The 16,903-nt window shown below is 46.6% G+C and overlaps 5 protein-coding genes across 5 annotated transcripts; 2 read left to right on the top strand and 3 right to left on the bottom strand.

Annotated features, from left to right (window-relative positions):
• Positions 1-388: 388 nt before the first annotated feature.
• F4812DRAFT_227627 (ribose-5-phosphate isomerase B) lies at positions 389-1,442 on the top strand. The gene is made up of 3 exons (XM_047930502.1): positions 389-584; positions 710-770; positions 904-1,442. Exons 2-3 carry the CDS (start codon positions 729-731, stop codon positions 1,333-1,335), a joined length of 474 nt encoding a protein of 157 aa, XP_047786251.1. The 5' UTR covers positions 389-584; positions 710-728; the 3' UTR covers positions 1,336-1,442.
• Positions 1,443-1,549: 107 nt separating this feature from the next.
• Positions 1,550-2,341, top strand: F4812DRAFT_453275 (mitochondrial triosephosphate isomerase; the record flags this gene model as incomplete). Its single annotated transcript, XM_047936456.1, has 1 exon — positions 1,550-2,341. The coding sequence occupies one exon, from the start codon at positions 1,550-1,552 to the stop codon at positions 2,339-2,341; it is 792 nt and encodes a 263-aa protein (XP_047786252.1).
• Positions 2,342-3,055: 714 nt separating this feature from the next.
• F4812DRAFT_453276 (uncharacterized protein) lies at positions 3,056-6,005 on the bottom strand (the record flags this gene model as incomplete). The annotated part of the gene is made up of 3 exons (XM_047936457.1): positions 3,056-3,243; positions 3,300-5,772; positions 5,844-6,005. 3 exons carry the CDS (start codon positions 6,003-6,005, stop codon positions 3,056-3,058), a joined length of 2,823 nt encoding a protein of 940 aa, XP_047786253.1.
• Positions 6,006-8,433: 2,428 nt separating this feature from the next.
• Positions 8,434-12,314, bottom strand: F4812DRAFT_227737 (isoleucyl-tRNA synthetase). The gene is made up of 4 exons (XM_047930505.1): positions 11,724-12,314; positions 10,401-11,663; positions 9,868-10,302; positions 8,434-9,821 (listed from the first exon to the last, which is right to left on the bottom strand). Exons 1-4 carry the CDS (start codon positions 12,142-12,144, stop codon positions 8,713-8,715), a joined length of 3,228 nt encoding a protein of 1,075 aa, XP_047786254.1. The 5' UTR covers positions 12,145-12,314; the 3' UTR covers positions 8,434-8,712.
• A 762-nt stretch (positions 12,315-13,076) lies between these two features.
• Positions 13,077-15,774, bottom strand: F4812DRAFT_445029 (pyruvate kinase). Its single transcript, XM_047935551.1, has 6 exons — positions 15,054-15,774; positions 14,974-15,004; positions 14,682-14,908; positions 14,278-14,620; positions 14,192-14,208; positions 13,077-14,070 (listed from the first exon to the last, which is right to left on the bottom strand). Exons 1-6 carry the CDS (start codon positions 15,212-15,214, stop codon positions 13,260-13,262), a joined length of 1,590 nt encoding a protein of 529 aa, XP_047786255.1. The 5' UTR covers positions 15,215-15,774; the 3' UTR covers positions 13,077-13,259.
• Positions 15,775-16,903: the final 1,129 nt, after the last annotated feature.

Raw genomic sequence — 16,903 nt, forward strand, 5'->3', positions numbered from 1 at the left:
CCTCCGAAATCACTTGGCACAAAAGCTCCCTATTTCGTAAATGGCGAGTTCCATTCATGTTCATCCAGGTTCCATTTAGGGACAAACTTCGTAGTCCGCATGATTACCGAAGGAGGGGTGAAGAAAGATGTATTACGAACGGCAATGCCGAGAAAGAAATGGCGAACCCGTGAACCATAGGGGTAAATTCAGATATTAGCCATCGGATTGCCTAAAGCAGCAATCCGATAAGTTGCCTATACTATGTAGACTTGCCTAGGTACCATAGCGCAACCCACCTGGGCTTACTTGGGATTACCTACCTAGGTAGGTACTTGGGGTCACTTGGAACTTGGAAAGGACGACTCAGAACAAACAAAGAGAATGCGCTTGTTATATGAGGCATCTAGCTTTCCGGGGAAGTCACTACTTACCGAAACGAATTTGTACACAAGCAGGAAGGGTCTAGCGTGCCGAGCAAGAAGAAGTTGCGGCATCGAATAGTCTCATGTCACATCCTCTCCTTCTTACTTTTTTAAGACCTACCGAGTAGTACCTATCACAACTTGCAGAAGTGGAAACCACGCCGGTTGGGTTACTCCATGGCATGAGCCCGACTAATCACTTATAAGTTATACTTGTTATTATACTTGCACTTGCACTTGCACTTACACTTGCACTTTAGCTCCATTCTCTATCTCTTAACCCATCAACAGCTAACCCCCTCTAGACGATAGGAAGCTACAATAATGACAACCGAACCCAAGTGGAAGATAGCAATAGGATCCGACGTATGTTTCTTCTTCGATTTATTCTTTCAATGTTCTCATACTTCTCGTCGATGCTCACTCATATACTTATATATACCTACATATATTCATGCGTCAAAGTTTAGCGCAATTCTAATCGCACTTATTTATACAGGATGCCGGTGTCGGCTATAAGAGCAAGATTAAAGAGGACTTCGAAAAGGATCCCCGAGTCGAGTCTGTCACAGACGTCGGCAGTCTTTCGGCAGACGACAAGACGGCCTATCCACACAGAGCAGCAGCCGCAGCACAGCTCGTTGCCGAGGGCAAGGTTGACAGGGCTCTACTTATCTGCGGCACAGGTCTAGGAGTTGCCATCGCGGCGAATAAAATTAAGGGCGTTCGCGCGGTGACGGCTCACGACAGCTTCTCAGTCGAGCGAGCCGTGCTGAGCAACAACGCCCAAGTCCTATGTATGGGGGAGAGGGTTATCGGTTTAGAGCTCGCGCGCAGGTTGGCCAAGGAGTGGCTGGGATACGTATTCGACGAGAAGAGCGCGAGCGCCGCCAAAGTAGAGGTCATCAGCCACCTCGAGAAGTCACTATAAGCTGGGTACCTATCTCAACCAGTCAACCTAACAACACATAACCAATAACCAACTCCAACTAGGTTGACAGGTACTATATACCTAGGTAAACTAATACCAGGTACCTAGAGGTAATTAATAATTTAGGAGTTACCTATTATTATACCTAGGTACCTACCTTACATTGCCTAAAGTCCAAAAGGTATACAAAATATAATATTAAATCACTGCAACTATGGCCTCATCCCCTCTACGACGCCGCCGCATCGTCGGAGTCTCCACAAAGATGTATTTCTCCGCCGCCCGAACCAAGCAATACGTCGACGAGCTGCTGCAAATCCTCTCTTCCGCTTCGAACACAGACTTGCTAAGCACCATTGATATCTTTATAATACCAGACCACATAACTCTAGCCTCCACGATTGCCCAACTCAATAATTCTCCACTCCCCATCCTCCCTGGCGCACAAGATGCTTTCTATGAGGATACTGGCGCTTATACTGGCGAAGTATCACCCGCCGTCCTCGAGGAAGTTGGGTGTCGTATTGTGGAACTAGGGCACGCGGAACGTAGACGTATCTTCGGCGAGACGGATGGCGATACCGCGCGCAAAGCCGCCGCCGCCGTGCGGAACGGTATGATTCCCTTAATCTGCGTCGGAGAGCGTTCCAAAGCAGATGGCCAAGCCGGAGTTAAAGTCGCCGTCGGCGAGTGCAAGACGCAAGTCGAAGCGGTCCTATCAATCCTCCCCAGCACTGCCGAAGTAATCCTAGCCTACGAGCCCCTCTGGGCCATCGGCGCCGCCGAGCCCGCAGGCCCGGAGCACGTGGTTACCGTTACGCGAGCACTACGGAATCTAAATTGCGTGCGGAACAGGGAGGGGAACACGAGGATCCTGTACGGGGGGAGTGCCGGACCAGGCCTTTTTGCGCGGCTGAAGGATGGGGTGGACGGTCTGTTTCTCGGGCGGTTTGCGCACGACCCAGCACAGTTCTATAAGACAATCGTGGAAGTGGCTACGGCATAAGACTTCTGATAAATAGCAGTATAAAAAAAAAAAAAAAGGGGGGGGGGGGGGGGGGTTGTATTTGGACACTCTTATAGATGCTTCCAATAAAAGGTACCTAGATAAGTGCTTAGATTCAGACCGAATCCAAGTAAAAAGTAAATAGGTAGACAGAATGAGGCACAAACTATAGCACACTCACGAAATGAAAACTTAATTATAGGCGCTCATTATCGTATCCCCATCAAACACAATGTGACACGGCCGGAAATCCTAACAAGTGCCTTCGATGCCTTCGCCTGTGTATACGTTGCGCGAACGAACTGAAGTAGAGATCAGACAACAAATGACCTATGGTATCTTACATCAAGTCATAAGACCAGCCAGTGGGGGATATAATTCAGCGCCTCAAATAACACATAAAAGAAAGCTAGGCGAGTTTATGGTTTCGCCAATGTGAATCCTTCCTTACTCGTCCAACTCGCAATTCCAAACTTTATAGATACACTCCTCGCGAACGTGGCCCAACATTAGGCCGTAACCTCTACAAACTTGTCTCTTTCTGTCAAGTGCTGATCACAACCCCAAAACTTGTTCTAGGGAATCTCGCTGGCACTATTTCAATAAGTGTTCTTTAACACCGTCGTCGCTTCGTCACACGTTTGCCCTAGGTATCAATAGAAACCAATGACCCGCTCATAATATAAGCGGTAGTCCTTCGCATTGAGTGAATCCTTAGTTAAGCACCCATTCGCTGCCCCTCTTGACGAACTTATCGAGCAACATCGCCAGGTCGGCCAGTACGAAGCGGCAGATATAGAAGCCAAAAAACTCAGCCGCGTGCCTAGTACATAATTCAAGCCCAACTTGAGTTTTATCCGCATGCCGCAATCCAGGGTCTTCGACTTGGCGCGCAATTTGATCTATGAGATGTTAAAATCCGCAACAAATGAGAATGCAAAGCCGCCAAAAGACTTACCAACCGTCTGCGCAGCATCAAACAGTCGTGCCAAGCTCGCCATATAGTTCCCGTATGGCCCATCAAAATTGACCGACGCGGGGTCCCTCTTCGCCGGTCTGCTACTCGGGTGGGCAGTTAAAGGTAGGCTAGGAATAGATCCCGATCCTATCGAGCTAGGGATGTCTCTCTCATTCAAGCCGGGCCCGCCGCTCCCTCCACTGTTGCTCTTCCCTCCATATGCGTTAGTCATATTAGCAGCCGAGCCCTTGTTCCTCAGCCTTCTCCAGCTAAATGCGCCTCCCTTCCCACTAACGCTGGCACTACGTGGTACCGACGGCGCAACCTCGGTTTCCTTGTCTTCTCGGAAGGGCGTCATTCCCTGTGTGCCAACCTCGTTACCAAGCTTCCGCGTGAGTATGGCCTGAACGGTTTCCAGAATATTTTCAAAGCTCTGCATCTCCTCAAGCACTGCATCTGCGTCGTTACTATCCACCCTTGCAAGTTTGAGAAGCGCCGCAGTTAGAAAATCACACTGGGCGATTTTATCTTCAAGAGCACGCAGCTTAACTCCTTTGACTTTCCACGCATCCCTAGGAATGAATAGACGAGTGCTGATATATCCGCCCCGAGGGTGAGCGAGGGTCTGATAAAGCGCCCTCATGAGCCAGAAAGGCCGAAGCATAGTATCAGATGGGCATGGTTCTAGGGGTATTGGTACATCGGGATTTTGGGAGAGATGATGGTTGTGGTGAACCTGGCTAGGAGAATGTGAAGTCGGAGAATGGAAATCGGAATCAAAGAGGTGTAGACCGCCAACACCACCCGCCATCCGTTCGTGGAAGGCAGCGGCTAATGGCGTAGGCAGTGCAGGAATCATGGCCTGGCGAGAGATCGACGTATTCGATATTTGGTGACTTAGAGGAGTGTTGGGCGAGAGATCGGAGTCGTCGATATGCGACACGGAAAATTGACGCGTTCTTAAGGACTTTAGGCTAGAAGATGAAAAGTTCTTCCGCATGGGAGGCCGCGCAGAGGACGGCGAGTCGTTTCGATGCTCCTCGACATCTTGCGACCCTGTTAAATTTACCGGTGGGCTTGGAGGTGCTGTAACATCCGCTGGACTGGTACCTCTAGTAGGTGACGAGGGCACACGCGTAGAAAAAGGCCCGGGTCGCGTTGATGTCGCTGACAATGCTTGCCTTTGTTGGGCAATGAAACCACCGGCCGTCTTTGTTTGTAGCGTAGACGTGGAGATGGACGGCGGCTGGCCGAGCTTTGAAGTTTCGATTTTGAGCTGCTTAGGGTTCTGCCCAGAGAGGCGACGGTTGCGCACTCCAGACGTCGGAGAGGTCTGCGATGGGGAACCCTGAGTAAGGGATTGCGGTGGAGATGGCAATGCCGGGGCCGTGCCTTTGAGAGAAGCTCCGCCCGGTGGCATCTCCGTTACGGTTGACAGTACAGTCGTAGAGGTGGGAGGGTTCGAGCCGACCGAACTATGCCACGTCCGAGAAGTCATTCCACTGGAATCAGATTCCCTAGGTATCCTTGACTGTGACTGCTGAGACCGATGTTTAGGGGTAAATTCTTCCATAACGGACCTCCTCGCCATCTCCTCCAGTACACGTTCCTCTTCATCCGAATCGTTAGCATCGAAGAAATCTCCGCTGAAGACCTGAGGCTTTTGATCTATTGACATCTGCCTCTGGCGCTCTCGCTCCCGAGCTAGCTCGATCGCGGCCTCCCGTTCAGTTTGCCGGACTCTTTCTTTAGCAAGTTCTACCTTACGTCTCGCGTTGGTTAACACATCGACCGAATCGGAATCATTGTCATCATAAACGGGGTCGTATGAATCCATAGGTTCAAATCCTTCGTCGTAAGCAGCCTCTACTGCGGCGTCTAGGGCAGCGTCAAATTCCGCTTCCGTATTGCCACTAGTCTGGCGGAGGTGTTTCCTCCTAACTCCCAGCGACGAGGTCCTGGAGTGAATCGAGGACGAAGTCGAGCCACCCGATTCATCGATTGGGTCTAGCCATGACCCTGATTCGTGACTGAGATTGCGCTTATGACTCCTCGCGCTATCCGGTGCTAGGTGATCAGACGGCCAGGAGAAATCCTGCCGTACGATGGGCTCCGGCGTTGGGGGTTTAGAGGGTGAAAGCGGTCTTCGCGGCGACAGCGGAGCAGGCACAAAGCCTTCATCTTGGTGGGGTAAAGTAAGCGAGGCTCCCTCGAAGTTTCGGCGCATCCGGGACCCCGAGAAAGAGGATTGGAGAAGCGGTTGGCTTTGGTTCAAACTCGGAGAGGAGGACTCGCCGGTATCTACCCTCGCCCCCGCCAGAGCCTCTGCGGAGCTTTCAGAACCAGCCAATTCCATCTGGACACCGTGATAATCATCGACGCTCTCTGGCCTTGCGGGTAAAGCTTTGTCATTCTGCGTGTAGGCGGGTAGTAAATCGTCTAGTTCGTCTATTCGGCTTGTATACGTAAGTCGCTACAATAGAATGGGTTAATTTTGGAAATAATAGCAATGACTCATCACAGAAAATCTGCTAGTCGACTTACAATGGCCTCCAGCTTCCTTCTATCCTCTGCGCCATTTGTCCTAGCAAGCACTTGCTGTAAGAGATCACAAGCTTCTAGATAAGAATCCCGGGCGGCAGCATAGTTCTGAGCATTATCTAACTGCACTGCGGCATTTGCTTTCGCCAACGCTTTGGACAACATGGCTTTCTGCGACGGCTTGCTGGCACGATTGACCCGCGTCGAGTCGATGCTTCCTTTTGTAGCCGAAGAACGACCTCGCGCATGATTCTTCCTCTCCCTCTCGGACATAATATCTCGGATAACGGGCGCTGATGGAAGGAGTGCAGGGTTTCCTTTGGACGCTATGTTCGGGTGGGCAAGGTCATACCAAGAAATATCTTGCGATTCGGCCGAATTGGCGCGAATACTCGAATGCGCGGGAGACTTGGTGCGAACAATCGGCTCGGGATTTGTGTCGAGAGGGGGAAGGGAAATAACAGGGGGTAGATTTGGTGTCGCGGAAGAAGGCGGTGGAGGAGGTGATAATGGTCTTCGAGTTCTTGGGGACGCGCTCGTATCCTTAGAAGGACGTTTTCTACCTAGTTTTCGTGGTGGAGATTGGATCGCCTGTTGTCTATATTGTTCTTTTTGCTTTTGCTGCTGCTGTGATTGTTGTTGTTGTTGTTTTTGTTGATGTTGCGGCTTCTGGGATTGGAATTGGGACTGGGATTGGGGGGTATCGTGATCGTAATTAGAGGCTAAACTCGATGTAGTAGACGCGGACCAGCGATTGAGATTTCGAAAGCCGTCGCTCGCATCGCCGGTACCACTAGATCGCGAATGATTGCGCGAATGGCTGCGCGAATGGTCGCGCGAGTTATCTAGACGTGAATCAGTCGAACGCTTGGGCGGAATCGCAGGGGATATTGTTCTGGTATTGGCGCTACGAGGCGGCGGCAGAAGCGACGAGGTTCTAGGCGGTGGATTTGGAGGGTTAGGAGGGTTATGAAGGCTGGGGTTATGTTTGTGACGAATTAAGGGATGGGGGTTCTGACGGGGGTCCTGATGGGGCTCTCGTGCAGGCTTTCGTGCAGTGTCTCGTGCAGGACAATGGAGATTCAGGTTCGGGTCGAAATGGGGACTAGATTGGAGACTAGATTGGAGACGAGATTGAGAACGAGATTGGCTTTGGTTTTGACTAGTGGCGATTAAGGTTAACGCGGTCGCGGTCGTGGTCGTACCTGCTTCTACTACTACTGCTCCCGCTTCTCCTTTTTGAACCGTCTCTTCCGCGCTTTCGCTTTTCGGCCCTTGTCCGGTGAGTCGGACAGCGCTAGACTTAAAAGTCTCACTACTGCTTCCGTTCATTCTTCCATTTATTATCCTTCCATCTCCGCCTTCACCGTCGCCATATAATCTGTTTAGTCCGCCATTATAGTCCGAAATATTTTTATTGCTTGTTTTACTCTTCAATGTGCCTGTTACCGGGACACTTTCTTCAAGTCGTCGTTGGTAATTTCGAGAGAAGACGGAAGGTTGCAACGCCGAGGCTGGAAGCGGCGGAGATCTCAGTCGCGAGTATGGATTTGATGTTGCTGTCGTCGATGATAGCAGTGGCGGTGATGGTGGCATCATGTACTATTTTTTTTCCTCGACGCACACCACTAAGACTTATGCCCAAGTCCTATCGCAAAGCCGCAATGGGCGCTTGTACTATGACTCTGCCAAAAGGAGGTACCGAATTGATGATCCCGCTGGTTTACAGCGTTGGTTGTAAGTATGTAGCATGAGTCTGTGTGTGTCTGTGTGCTTCGGGACCCGATTCCAAAAGAGCTAAACCCCTCGGATCTTCCTTGGTATTATTACTTATCTCTTATTAGACACCTTTTCTTTGATCAATTCCCGTCAACTGAAAAGGCCCTCAGCATTTGCGCGTTCTATACTCTGCAAGACGGATGTAAGTCGTGGTAGGATAATTTTAGTTTTAGGAATTCCTTGCGAGACATGTACAAGACTTAGGAACAAGACAGCCCCTTTTAGCATCATCCTACACAGTCTGTCAAGTTCTCTTCTAACAATTACGAGCACGTAGCCCATTGTACGCAAGTACCACTGGGAGGAATTCGGTACATTAATACCTATTACCCAAGATAGGAGGTACATATTGATACATGTATATATATCTTCAGGGGCAACCCGGGCAAGTCTCTTAGGATTTGACCAATCAACATACACTGTCTCAGAACAAATCCCCAAATCTCAAAGTCCCCTTGCCTTTACCTACATGTCTGTATACATCTACGGACATACTGGGTAGGTAGATCACTCCACGGCAAACCCATTTTTGAGTAGGTATTTAGAGGTACCGAGGTGGGTTTTTGTAAAAAATTTACGCCCCAAAGGCACAGCTAAGTCCGATATTATACTACTTGTCTTCAAACGTAACTTGTTTCAAACACTATAATTACTTCGCCTTCTTCAACTTGTGTCCTCAGCTGGTTCTCCAGCAACTGATGTCACGGTCTTACACTTTGTAAACCATGCGCCCCCAATCCTCTAAATACATCTATCTAACAGGTAGGTAGATATACTACCTTTGGGTATATAGTACCCTTCGGCTTATCATTTTTAGCGATTTACGGATACGGCTACAATACTACGTTCAGCGAGATTACCAGCTTGCGGAAATCCTAAATAAATAAATTAAAAATTAAAGAAAAACACGTTACTTCGATAAGGAGGGCAATTTTATTGTGGTCACTTCCAGCTGATATCACAATGCCTATCTCAGTACCTCTATAGGCTCTTAAGCTCAACTTTTTTTCTCTCTCTCTCTTCTATGTTCCATCAAGCCTCAGGGATCATAGGGCCCGGCTGATTCTATAACTTCACTATGCAATCTACCTAATTAAAGCCGGCACAATCTTAGCAAAAGGGTTAGATTGCTGAGAACATGCTCCTCCTCTAATATAACCGTCTCTGCTGGTCCTTCGGACGCAATTGGCTCCAATGGTCCACGTACAGTGCTCTCAAACTGAGAGCGTCGGGAGGATACTAACGTATCGAATTGAATACCGTCGGGGTTCGAAACAACGCTATATTGCATGCGAACGTCATCAGTTGGGACAAGCCCGGCCGTCTTCCGCATTTTTTGCACACGAGTCATCACATCTCGGGCGATTCCATCGTCAATGAGCTCCGGGTGCGATGCCGTATCCAAGAGAATAATCATGTCCTCCAAGAAGGCAGGTTCGTATTGCACACCTTCATCTTTTACAATATTTGGGTTATCCTTAGCTATAGCCCGCACAATGCTGAGATCGTTGCCCTCGAGCTCAATACCCTTGATGGTTATCTTTTGCTCTTTCAAATACTGTCTGAGTTGCTCCTGTGTGAGGTCTGGTAGCGCTTTACGCACGACCTGGGCATCGCGCTTTAGCTTCTTGCCTAGAATAGGCCAATCTACCCGGGCCTCGAGGTGAATGCCGTATCGTTCCTCGTCATTCGTCAAAACTACGTCTCGAATATTGAGCTCTTCCTTGACGTATGTTTGCAGCTCCTCAATATCGCTAAGTTGCTGTTCGTCAGCGATAATAACAAGAGTGAGCAAGGGCGTCTTCAGTGGGATAGTTTTACGCTCGCGCGCCGTTCTTGCGAGCTGGATTACTTTTTGCATGGCAGACACCTTTCTTTGGATTACCTCGTCGAAGAGTGACTCTTGTACAGTCGGGAAGGTAAGGAAGTGCACACTCTTGGAATTGGAATAACCCGAAAGAGCGTTACCAAGGTACGGCTGCAGGAGACGGTAGATATGCTCAGTAATGAAAGGGGTGAAAGGTGCTAAGGCCCGAACCAATATGAATAGCACTTGGCATAGCGTATCCAGTGCCGCCTTGGTGTCTTTAACGTCCAAGCCAGCGGCACCCTTGAGTCTCTTCCGGTTGAAGCGAATATACCAGTTCGTTAGGTTGTCGATAACTAGAAGTAGACGCGGCACGACAGTGTAAAGACGGTAGCCTTTGAAGTTAGCAGATAGTCTATTCAGGTAGGACTAGCGACTCACCGGCCATCTCTTGATCAATAAACTGTAACATGCTCTGGCAGTCTGCGAGAATCCATCGATCCATAACATTGGTTGTTTCTGGTAACTGGGCGACGAAGTCATTGCCAGTCGTTTTCTTGAATAGGGCTGCCTGTTCGTAAAAGAAGCGGTAGCTGTTCCACAGAGGCAGCAGCACCTTTGCTACCACCTCCTTAACTCCCGACTCCTTGAAGCGCAGAGGCTCGCCGCGGACGACTGGAGAGTTAATGAGGTAAAGACGCAAAGCGTCGGAGCCATATTGATCGATTACAGCTTTGGGATCTGGGTAGTTCTTTAAGCTCTTGGACATCTTCTTGCCGTCCTCTGCTAGAACTAGACCATTTACAATCACCGCCCGGAATGGGGAGACGCCAAAAAGCTTATTTCCTAGGATGCTAAGTGTGTAAAACCAACCACCTAGATTCCGACAGAGTCAGCAACCACGGTACCTTGGCGGAACGCCTCTAGAACGTAGGCTAGTATTAAATAACTTCAGGCGCGAGTGTGATACTTACGGGTTTGGTCAAGTCCTTCAGCAATGAAATCAGCTGGGAAGTTTCCGTTGTGAAACTGCTCGGAATTCTCAAATGGAAAATGGTTGGAGGCATACGGCATGCTGCCTGACTCAAACCAGCAATCAAAAACTTCGTCGATTCGACGAAGTTGCCCCTTTCCTTTTTTAGAGGGAATTGTAATCCCATCAATCTTGTCTCGGTGGATATCTTCTAGCGAGCCGGTATACCCACTCAGTTCTTTGAGTTCGGCAATACTTCCCACGCAGACAACTTCCTCATAATCCTCGCTAACCCATAATGGAATCGGTGTACCCCAGTAGCGGTTGCGGGCAATATTCCAGTCATGTGCGTTAGCCACCCAGTTTGCAAATCGCTTCTCTTTGACAAAGGAAGGAACCCAGGTAGTCGACTCGAGATTGCTGAGCATGTCGGGTATAGAGTTGGTAACCCGGATAAACCAGGAAGACACCGCTTTCCTAATTAGTTGCGTGTCGGACCGCCAGCAGAACTTATCCACGTGGGACACTTGTGTTGCGAGCAGTAGACGACCAGTCTCCTTCAGGTCCTTGATGATGGCCTTATCGGCAGATTTCACGTGTTGGCCAGCATATTCGGTTATCTCGGCTGTAAAGAGACCCTTGTCATCAACCGGACACGGGGGTAAACGCTTTGGACTTATGAAGCCGGCAGCGACTGCGGCATCGTAATCTTCTTGGCCGAAAGCGGGAGCCTGGTGTACAAGACCGGTACCTTCGTCAGCCTCAACGTAGTCGGCACCTATGACCTGGAAACAGTCGGCGAACTGCTCGGCGAAGTAGCGAAACAAAGGCTCGTACTTCCAACCAATCATGTCCTTGCCCTTGAGTTTGCCTACGACCTTGTATTTTGGCTTCTTCTTCTCCTTGTATAGCATTGAAATACCACTTTCAAGGAGAATGTATTGTTTGCCGGAGTCCTCGTCAAGAATTTCGACGTATTCGAAGTCAGGGTGAACGGCAATAAAGAGGTTAGAAGGCAGCGTCCAGGGCGTCGTAGTATAGATAACCAAGGACGAGTCTCTGCCTTTCACGGGAAAGCCGATAAGGACTGCTGGATCCTGTGTCGTCTTCTCGTTTTGCTTAGATTCCATATGGCTCAGCGGGGTGCAGAGTGCGGTGGAAAAGGGCATAATCTGGTACGCGCGGTAGACCTGGTCCTTATCGTAGAGTTGCTTGAAAACCCACCAGCAAGATTCCATGAACTTGACATCCATAGACTTGTAATCTTAACCCGCGACATCAGTGTCATGCTACCAGTTTGAATTGAACAAGTGACCTAACTCACCGTTGTCAAAATCTATCCAGCGGCCGAGACGCTCAATGGTCTGCCTCCATTCTGCTGCGTACCTCATAACAATGGCTCTACATTCAGCATTGTACTTTTCTATGCCCATTCTCAAGACGGCATCTCGGCCGGATACACCCAAAGTCTTATCAATCTCGTACTCGATGGGAAGGCCATGCGTATCCCAACCAAAGCGACGGATGACATGGTAGCCCTTCATAGACCAATACCGAGGAATAATGTCTTTGATCGTGGATGTTAGAAGGTGGCCGTAATGAGGAAGACCGGTTGCAAAGGGCGGGCCATCGTAGAAGGTGAAGCGCTTCTGGCCTTCGGTGAGCTTCAGTTGTGTTTGAAACGCATCAACTTCTCGCCAGAACTGGACGGTTTCTTCTTCGGTCTTTGGGAAACTAATGCTCATATTGGCGAAGCGCGACAGCCCTAGGGGACTGTAGTCTGCTGAGTGTGCCTGAAGGATATTAAGGACTTGTGATATCTTAATCGAATCTCGAGTTAATGTTAGAAACCAAAAAAAAGACCCCGCCAAAATTTCGCAGTGAGTCAACGTCGAAGGTTTCGAGGGGTCCCTAGTAAACGCGGGGCACTTGCCGCTCTAATAAGTGGGGTTGGGTTGAATAAATTTTATTCAATTGCCCACACTCACTTTTATGCACGTACCTGGCTGTAGCCTGCAAGTACCTGCCCGTTTAGGACTTATTTAGGTAGGTACCTATACCTAATGTAAGTTCCAACACGATGCCCGACTTTAGGAGGGATATTGTGTTGTATCGGATTAGCTAACCTAAGGATTACTTGTATAGGAAATGTTTTGGCCAAAATAGAAGAGTACATTGGTAAACCGAGGGTCCCCCCGTGTAGGGGACCACAAGAGCCCGACTTTAGGAGCATGTCATAGTCATTATATAAGGTAAGTCCCAATATATCTTTCCATTTTCATCTTCCTTAAGTACCTAATTAATTTAAGTCATTTTCCATCCAAGATTAAGTACTAACGTACTTACCTACTTCTACTCCACTTTTAGTCTTCCCAATTCGTTAAGTGAGAATTTCCTATCTTAGTAATCCTTCTTACCATACTCCGACACAACATCCCTCCTAAAGTCGGGCACAGGATACTCCTAAAGTCGGGCTTTTGTGGTCCACCACACGGGGGGCCCTCGGTTTGTACGTTGCGATCATGTAGGTACACATCACCTACCTGGTATAATAAACTCAATGAAATATGTATCTTACCTAGGTACCTTTGTGGATCGCCCTAGGAGGCTACAGCCTACAACAGGTACAGCACATAATACGGTATAGGTAAATGTACTCCCTTGCCTAAACCAAGCAAGGCACAAAGAATGCAATCAATCCTATTTATTTATATTCATCTCTAATGCCTCTTCCCAGCAATCATGCCATCATCCTGTTGCCATCTGACTTATGACGCCGTAGAGACTCTCTAGATAAACTACCTACCTTCCGGAAGTTCCTTGCTCATATCATTGCACAAAGTGCGTCGGTTGCGTCCAATCAATGCATCATTCCTAACCCTAGGGATGCCGGATCGGCCTTGACGATCCGTGTTGTGTTTGTATTACCCATACCGCCTCTCCAGCCTTGAACAACGACAATGGTATCACTCTTCTTCAGTAGTTCCAATCCCAATGCCCTTTCAACAGCCCATTTGATACGACGGTCTACGTCCTCTTGCCAGTTGACATTGTCATAGTTTGGCTTTGCTTCGTCAAATAGGAAAGGATAAACACCACGGTACAGGTGGGCAAAGCGCGACGCGGATGCATTTCGCGTGACCATGAAAATTGGGCACACCGGTCGGTACTTCGATAGTAGACGGGCCGAGTCACCAGATGTTGAGAGAACAATAATAGCTCCCGCATTCAGATCTAGAGATGCTCGTACGGCAGCCATAGCGCAGGCCTCGACAACGCTCGTGGGACGTTTTGACAGCGTTACCATCTCCTCGTAATGGCTAACGTAGGGGATTGAGTTCTCGGCGGCAAGGCAGGTGTTGCTCATCTCACGGACGGCCAGCTCCGGATACGCACCTTTGGCCGTCTCGCCGCTGAGCATGACACAGTCAGCTCCGTCGGTAACAGCGTTACCAACATCACTGATTTCTGCCCTGGTTGGACGAGGGTTGGTAATCATGCTTTCCAACATTTGCGTGGCGCAAATCACAGGTTTGCCAGCAATGTTGCACTTCGCAATCAATTTCTTCTGGGCGGCGAAGACTTCATAGGCCGGGATCTCAATGCCGAGATCTCCTCGAGCTACCATAACACCATCGGTCTCCTCAAGAATTTCATCAAAGTTGTTAAGCCTGTGGGTTTTTTTTGTCAGCATCATCCAGCTAGAACATCTAGGATACAGCCCATTCCACAGCGCAAGAGGCTATAACTCGAATTGAAAGGCAATTCCATCTCCGGACAATGAAGACATACCCTTGACGGTTCTCAATCTGCAGGTCGTTAAATTAGCCTTCAAGTTTACCATGGAGCAGAGAAAGGCATAATATGTCACTACTGACCTTAGCAATAATCTGGATGTGTTTACCGTCCTCTCCAAGGACCTCACGAATCGCACGGATGTCCTCACCTCGTCGAATAAAGCTTGCAAAAACCATGTCGACGTTGTTCTGGACCCCAAATCGGAGATCTTGCTTGTCTTTCTCCGATAAAGCAGGGAGATCGACGTCAGTGTCAGGAAGGTTAACGCCCTTTCGGGAGGAGATAAACCCGTTATTGCGGGCGCGGACTTCGATAGTCTTGTCGTCCTTGATCTGGAGTACGTCCAAAGCGAGCACACCATCGTCGACGTATATTATCTTCCCCGGTTGGATCACTTTGGTGATGTTTTTATAATCAACATACCTGTAAGTTCTGTTAGCGCCATGGCCCATAATTCTACGACGACAATGAATTTACACCGTACATGTTCTCTGCGGTGCATGCTGTCTTGTACTTCTCGTCCGTGGTAATGTTTAGGACTTGTCCTGCCTTGAGGGGGATATCTTCACCACGCTCAGTATCACCAGTGCGGATCTCGGGTCCTTTTGTGTCCAAAGCGATAGCGACTTGTCGGCCGGGCTGCTGTTTCTCCGCGGCGCGAGTGTTGTCGATGACAGACTGGTGGTATTCGTAGCTTCCATGACTGAAGTTCTACATATGATTCAAATTAGTACGTGAAGGAGTTGCATTGTCTTGAGGGAGGAGTTGATTCTTACCATGCGGACGATATTAAGACCTGCTTGTCGACTGGGCCGGGATTAGCTTCCAGGAATTAAATAGACGGGTCTAGACTAACAGAGAATTGATCTTCTCGACCGAATTGGTCTTGGGGCCGATAGTACAGATGATAGAGGTTCGCCGGTGAGAGTTCTGCACGGGAGCAGTAGAGGTATTGAGACTCGCAAGCCATTCGACACGGCCGCCCAAGGCAAGATGATCGAGAGAGGAGGGAGACATGTTTGGAAGCTGCTCAGAAAAAGGCTAAAACTGGGACGAAGAGGTATATAAAGAGTCTTAGACAACCGTTTGGTAAGTCCCGAAGACGACAGTAATGTGTTGAACAAGAAAGAGGGAAAGATGATGGGAACTGGAACAGAGAGGGAAGATGAGAATCGAAGAAGAGTTCATGGAACAACGTGATGTGAGGTATTTCTAAAATATAAACATTTCAGAAAAGTTAAAACGAGTTTACGGATTAACCCCACCTTCTCTCGCAGACTTGCTCAAGAAAGTCCAGCTCAGGCGAAGAATTGGCCAGTTGATGAGGGGCAACCTACGGCGACCGTGTGTATTACTAGTCCGTTTGAGAGAGGTATTTACTGTCAATCGCTTAACCCACCACTTCTAGCAGGGTCCTTAATCAGCTAATGTAGCACGCTTATCTGATGTACTTAATGCAGGGTACCTAGGAAGTAACCCCACTATGATTACGAAAGTAGCGACCTACTTTCTTTTCAGCAAGCTCACCTCTTACGAAGTGTGTAAGTACATAAGAAAAGGCAAAAGTGACATGTGAGGATAAAGCTAAAGGCAAATATATTACTTATTACCTCAAATTTCAGATGTCATTCTGATGATATGATAGAGATTGACTTACATAAGAGCTTTATCGAACTTAATCTCTTATGATAAACGCGATTAACACAACTGTCGCATACATTGTTTTATGTAAACTTGTAAACCAGGACCTTTCCTCGTTTACATGTTAAACTAAGTGGATTATAACTTACCTTGTTACGTATATATTACTGTTTCCATGCGATGGTCATAAGGATTTTGAAACCATTGTTGCGTTATACCGTACGATAAAAGAACGGTAATAAGTACATGATGTTACAAACTAGTTTAGGAACTTAAGATAAGCTATGCGCGAGGCACACGGAGAAAAGATAAGATGGCCTTTAATATCACGTATTAAAGGCACGTGGCTTTTAAGTGCGAAAATAACGAAATTTAAATTTTTCAATTTTTTTTAAAAAAAAAGTTTTAATTTATAAAAAAATTTATATAAATAATTCAGTTTTTTATAATTAAATAATATAAAATTATAATAAAAATTATATAATAAATTTATTATAAATTTAAAAAAAATTTAAAAATAATAATATTTTAAAAAATTAAACTATTATAAATTTTTTTCGTTTAAAAATAAAAGATTATTTATTAAATATTAAAAAGATTTTTCATTTATAATTAAATAAATAAAATTTTAAAAACTTAAATTTATATAATAAAAAAAGTTTTAAATATTAAAAAAATTAGTTAAAAATTTTTTTTTAATTAATTTTTTTAATATAATTTATATAAATTAAATATATTAAACCTTTTTGAAATTCGTATTTAATTTTTTTAAAAATTAAATTATTAATTTTTAACTTAATTTTATAATAAAGTTAATTATATAATATTATTTATATAATATTAAAAATCACATAAAAGAAATTAATAAATTTAATATAAAAACTTATAAATTTTAAATTAATATTCTTATTATTTTAAATTATGAAAAAAATAAAAAATATTAAATTTAAAAAATAATTTTTTAAATTAAATTATATATAAATTATAAAGATTTTAATAAATTTTAAACAATATTTTATATTTTTATTTATTTAAAAAATATATTTAATATTGTTAATTTTATTT

The sequence above is a fragment of the Daldinia caldariorum genome (genome assembly GCF_022478825.1).
Source record: "Daldinia caldariorum strain CBS 122874 unplaced genomic scaffold F4812scaffold_23, whole genome shotgun sequence".
Lineage (NCBI taxonomy): Eukaryota > Fungi > Ascomycota > Sordariomycetes > Xylariales > Hypoxylaceae > Daldinia > Daldinia caldariorum.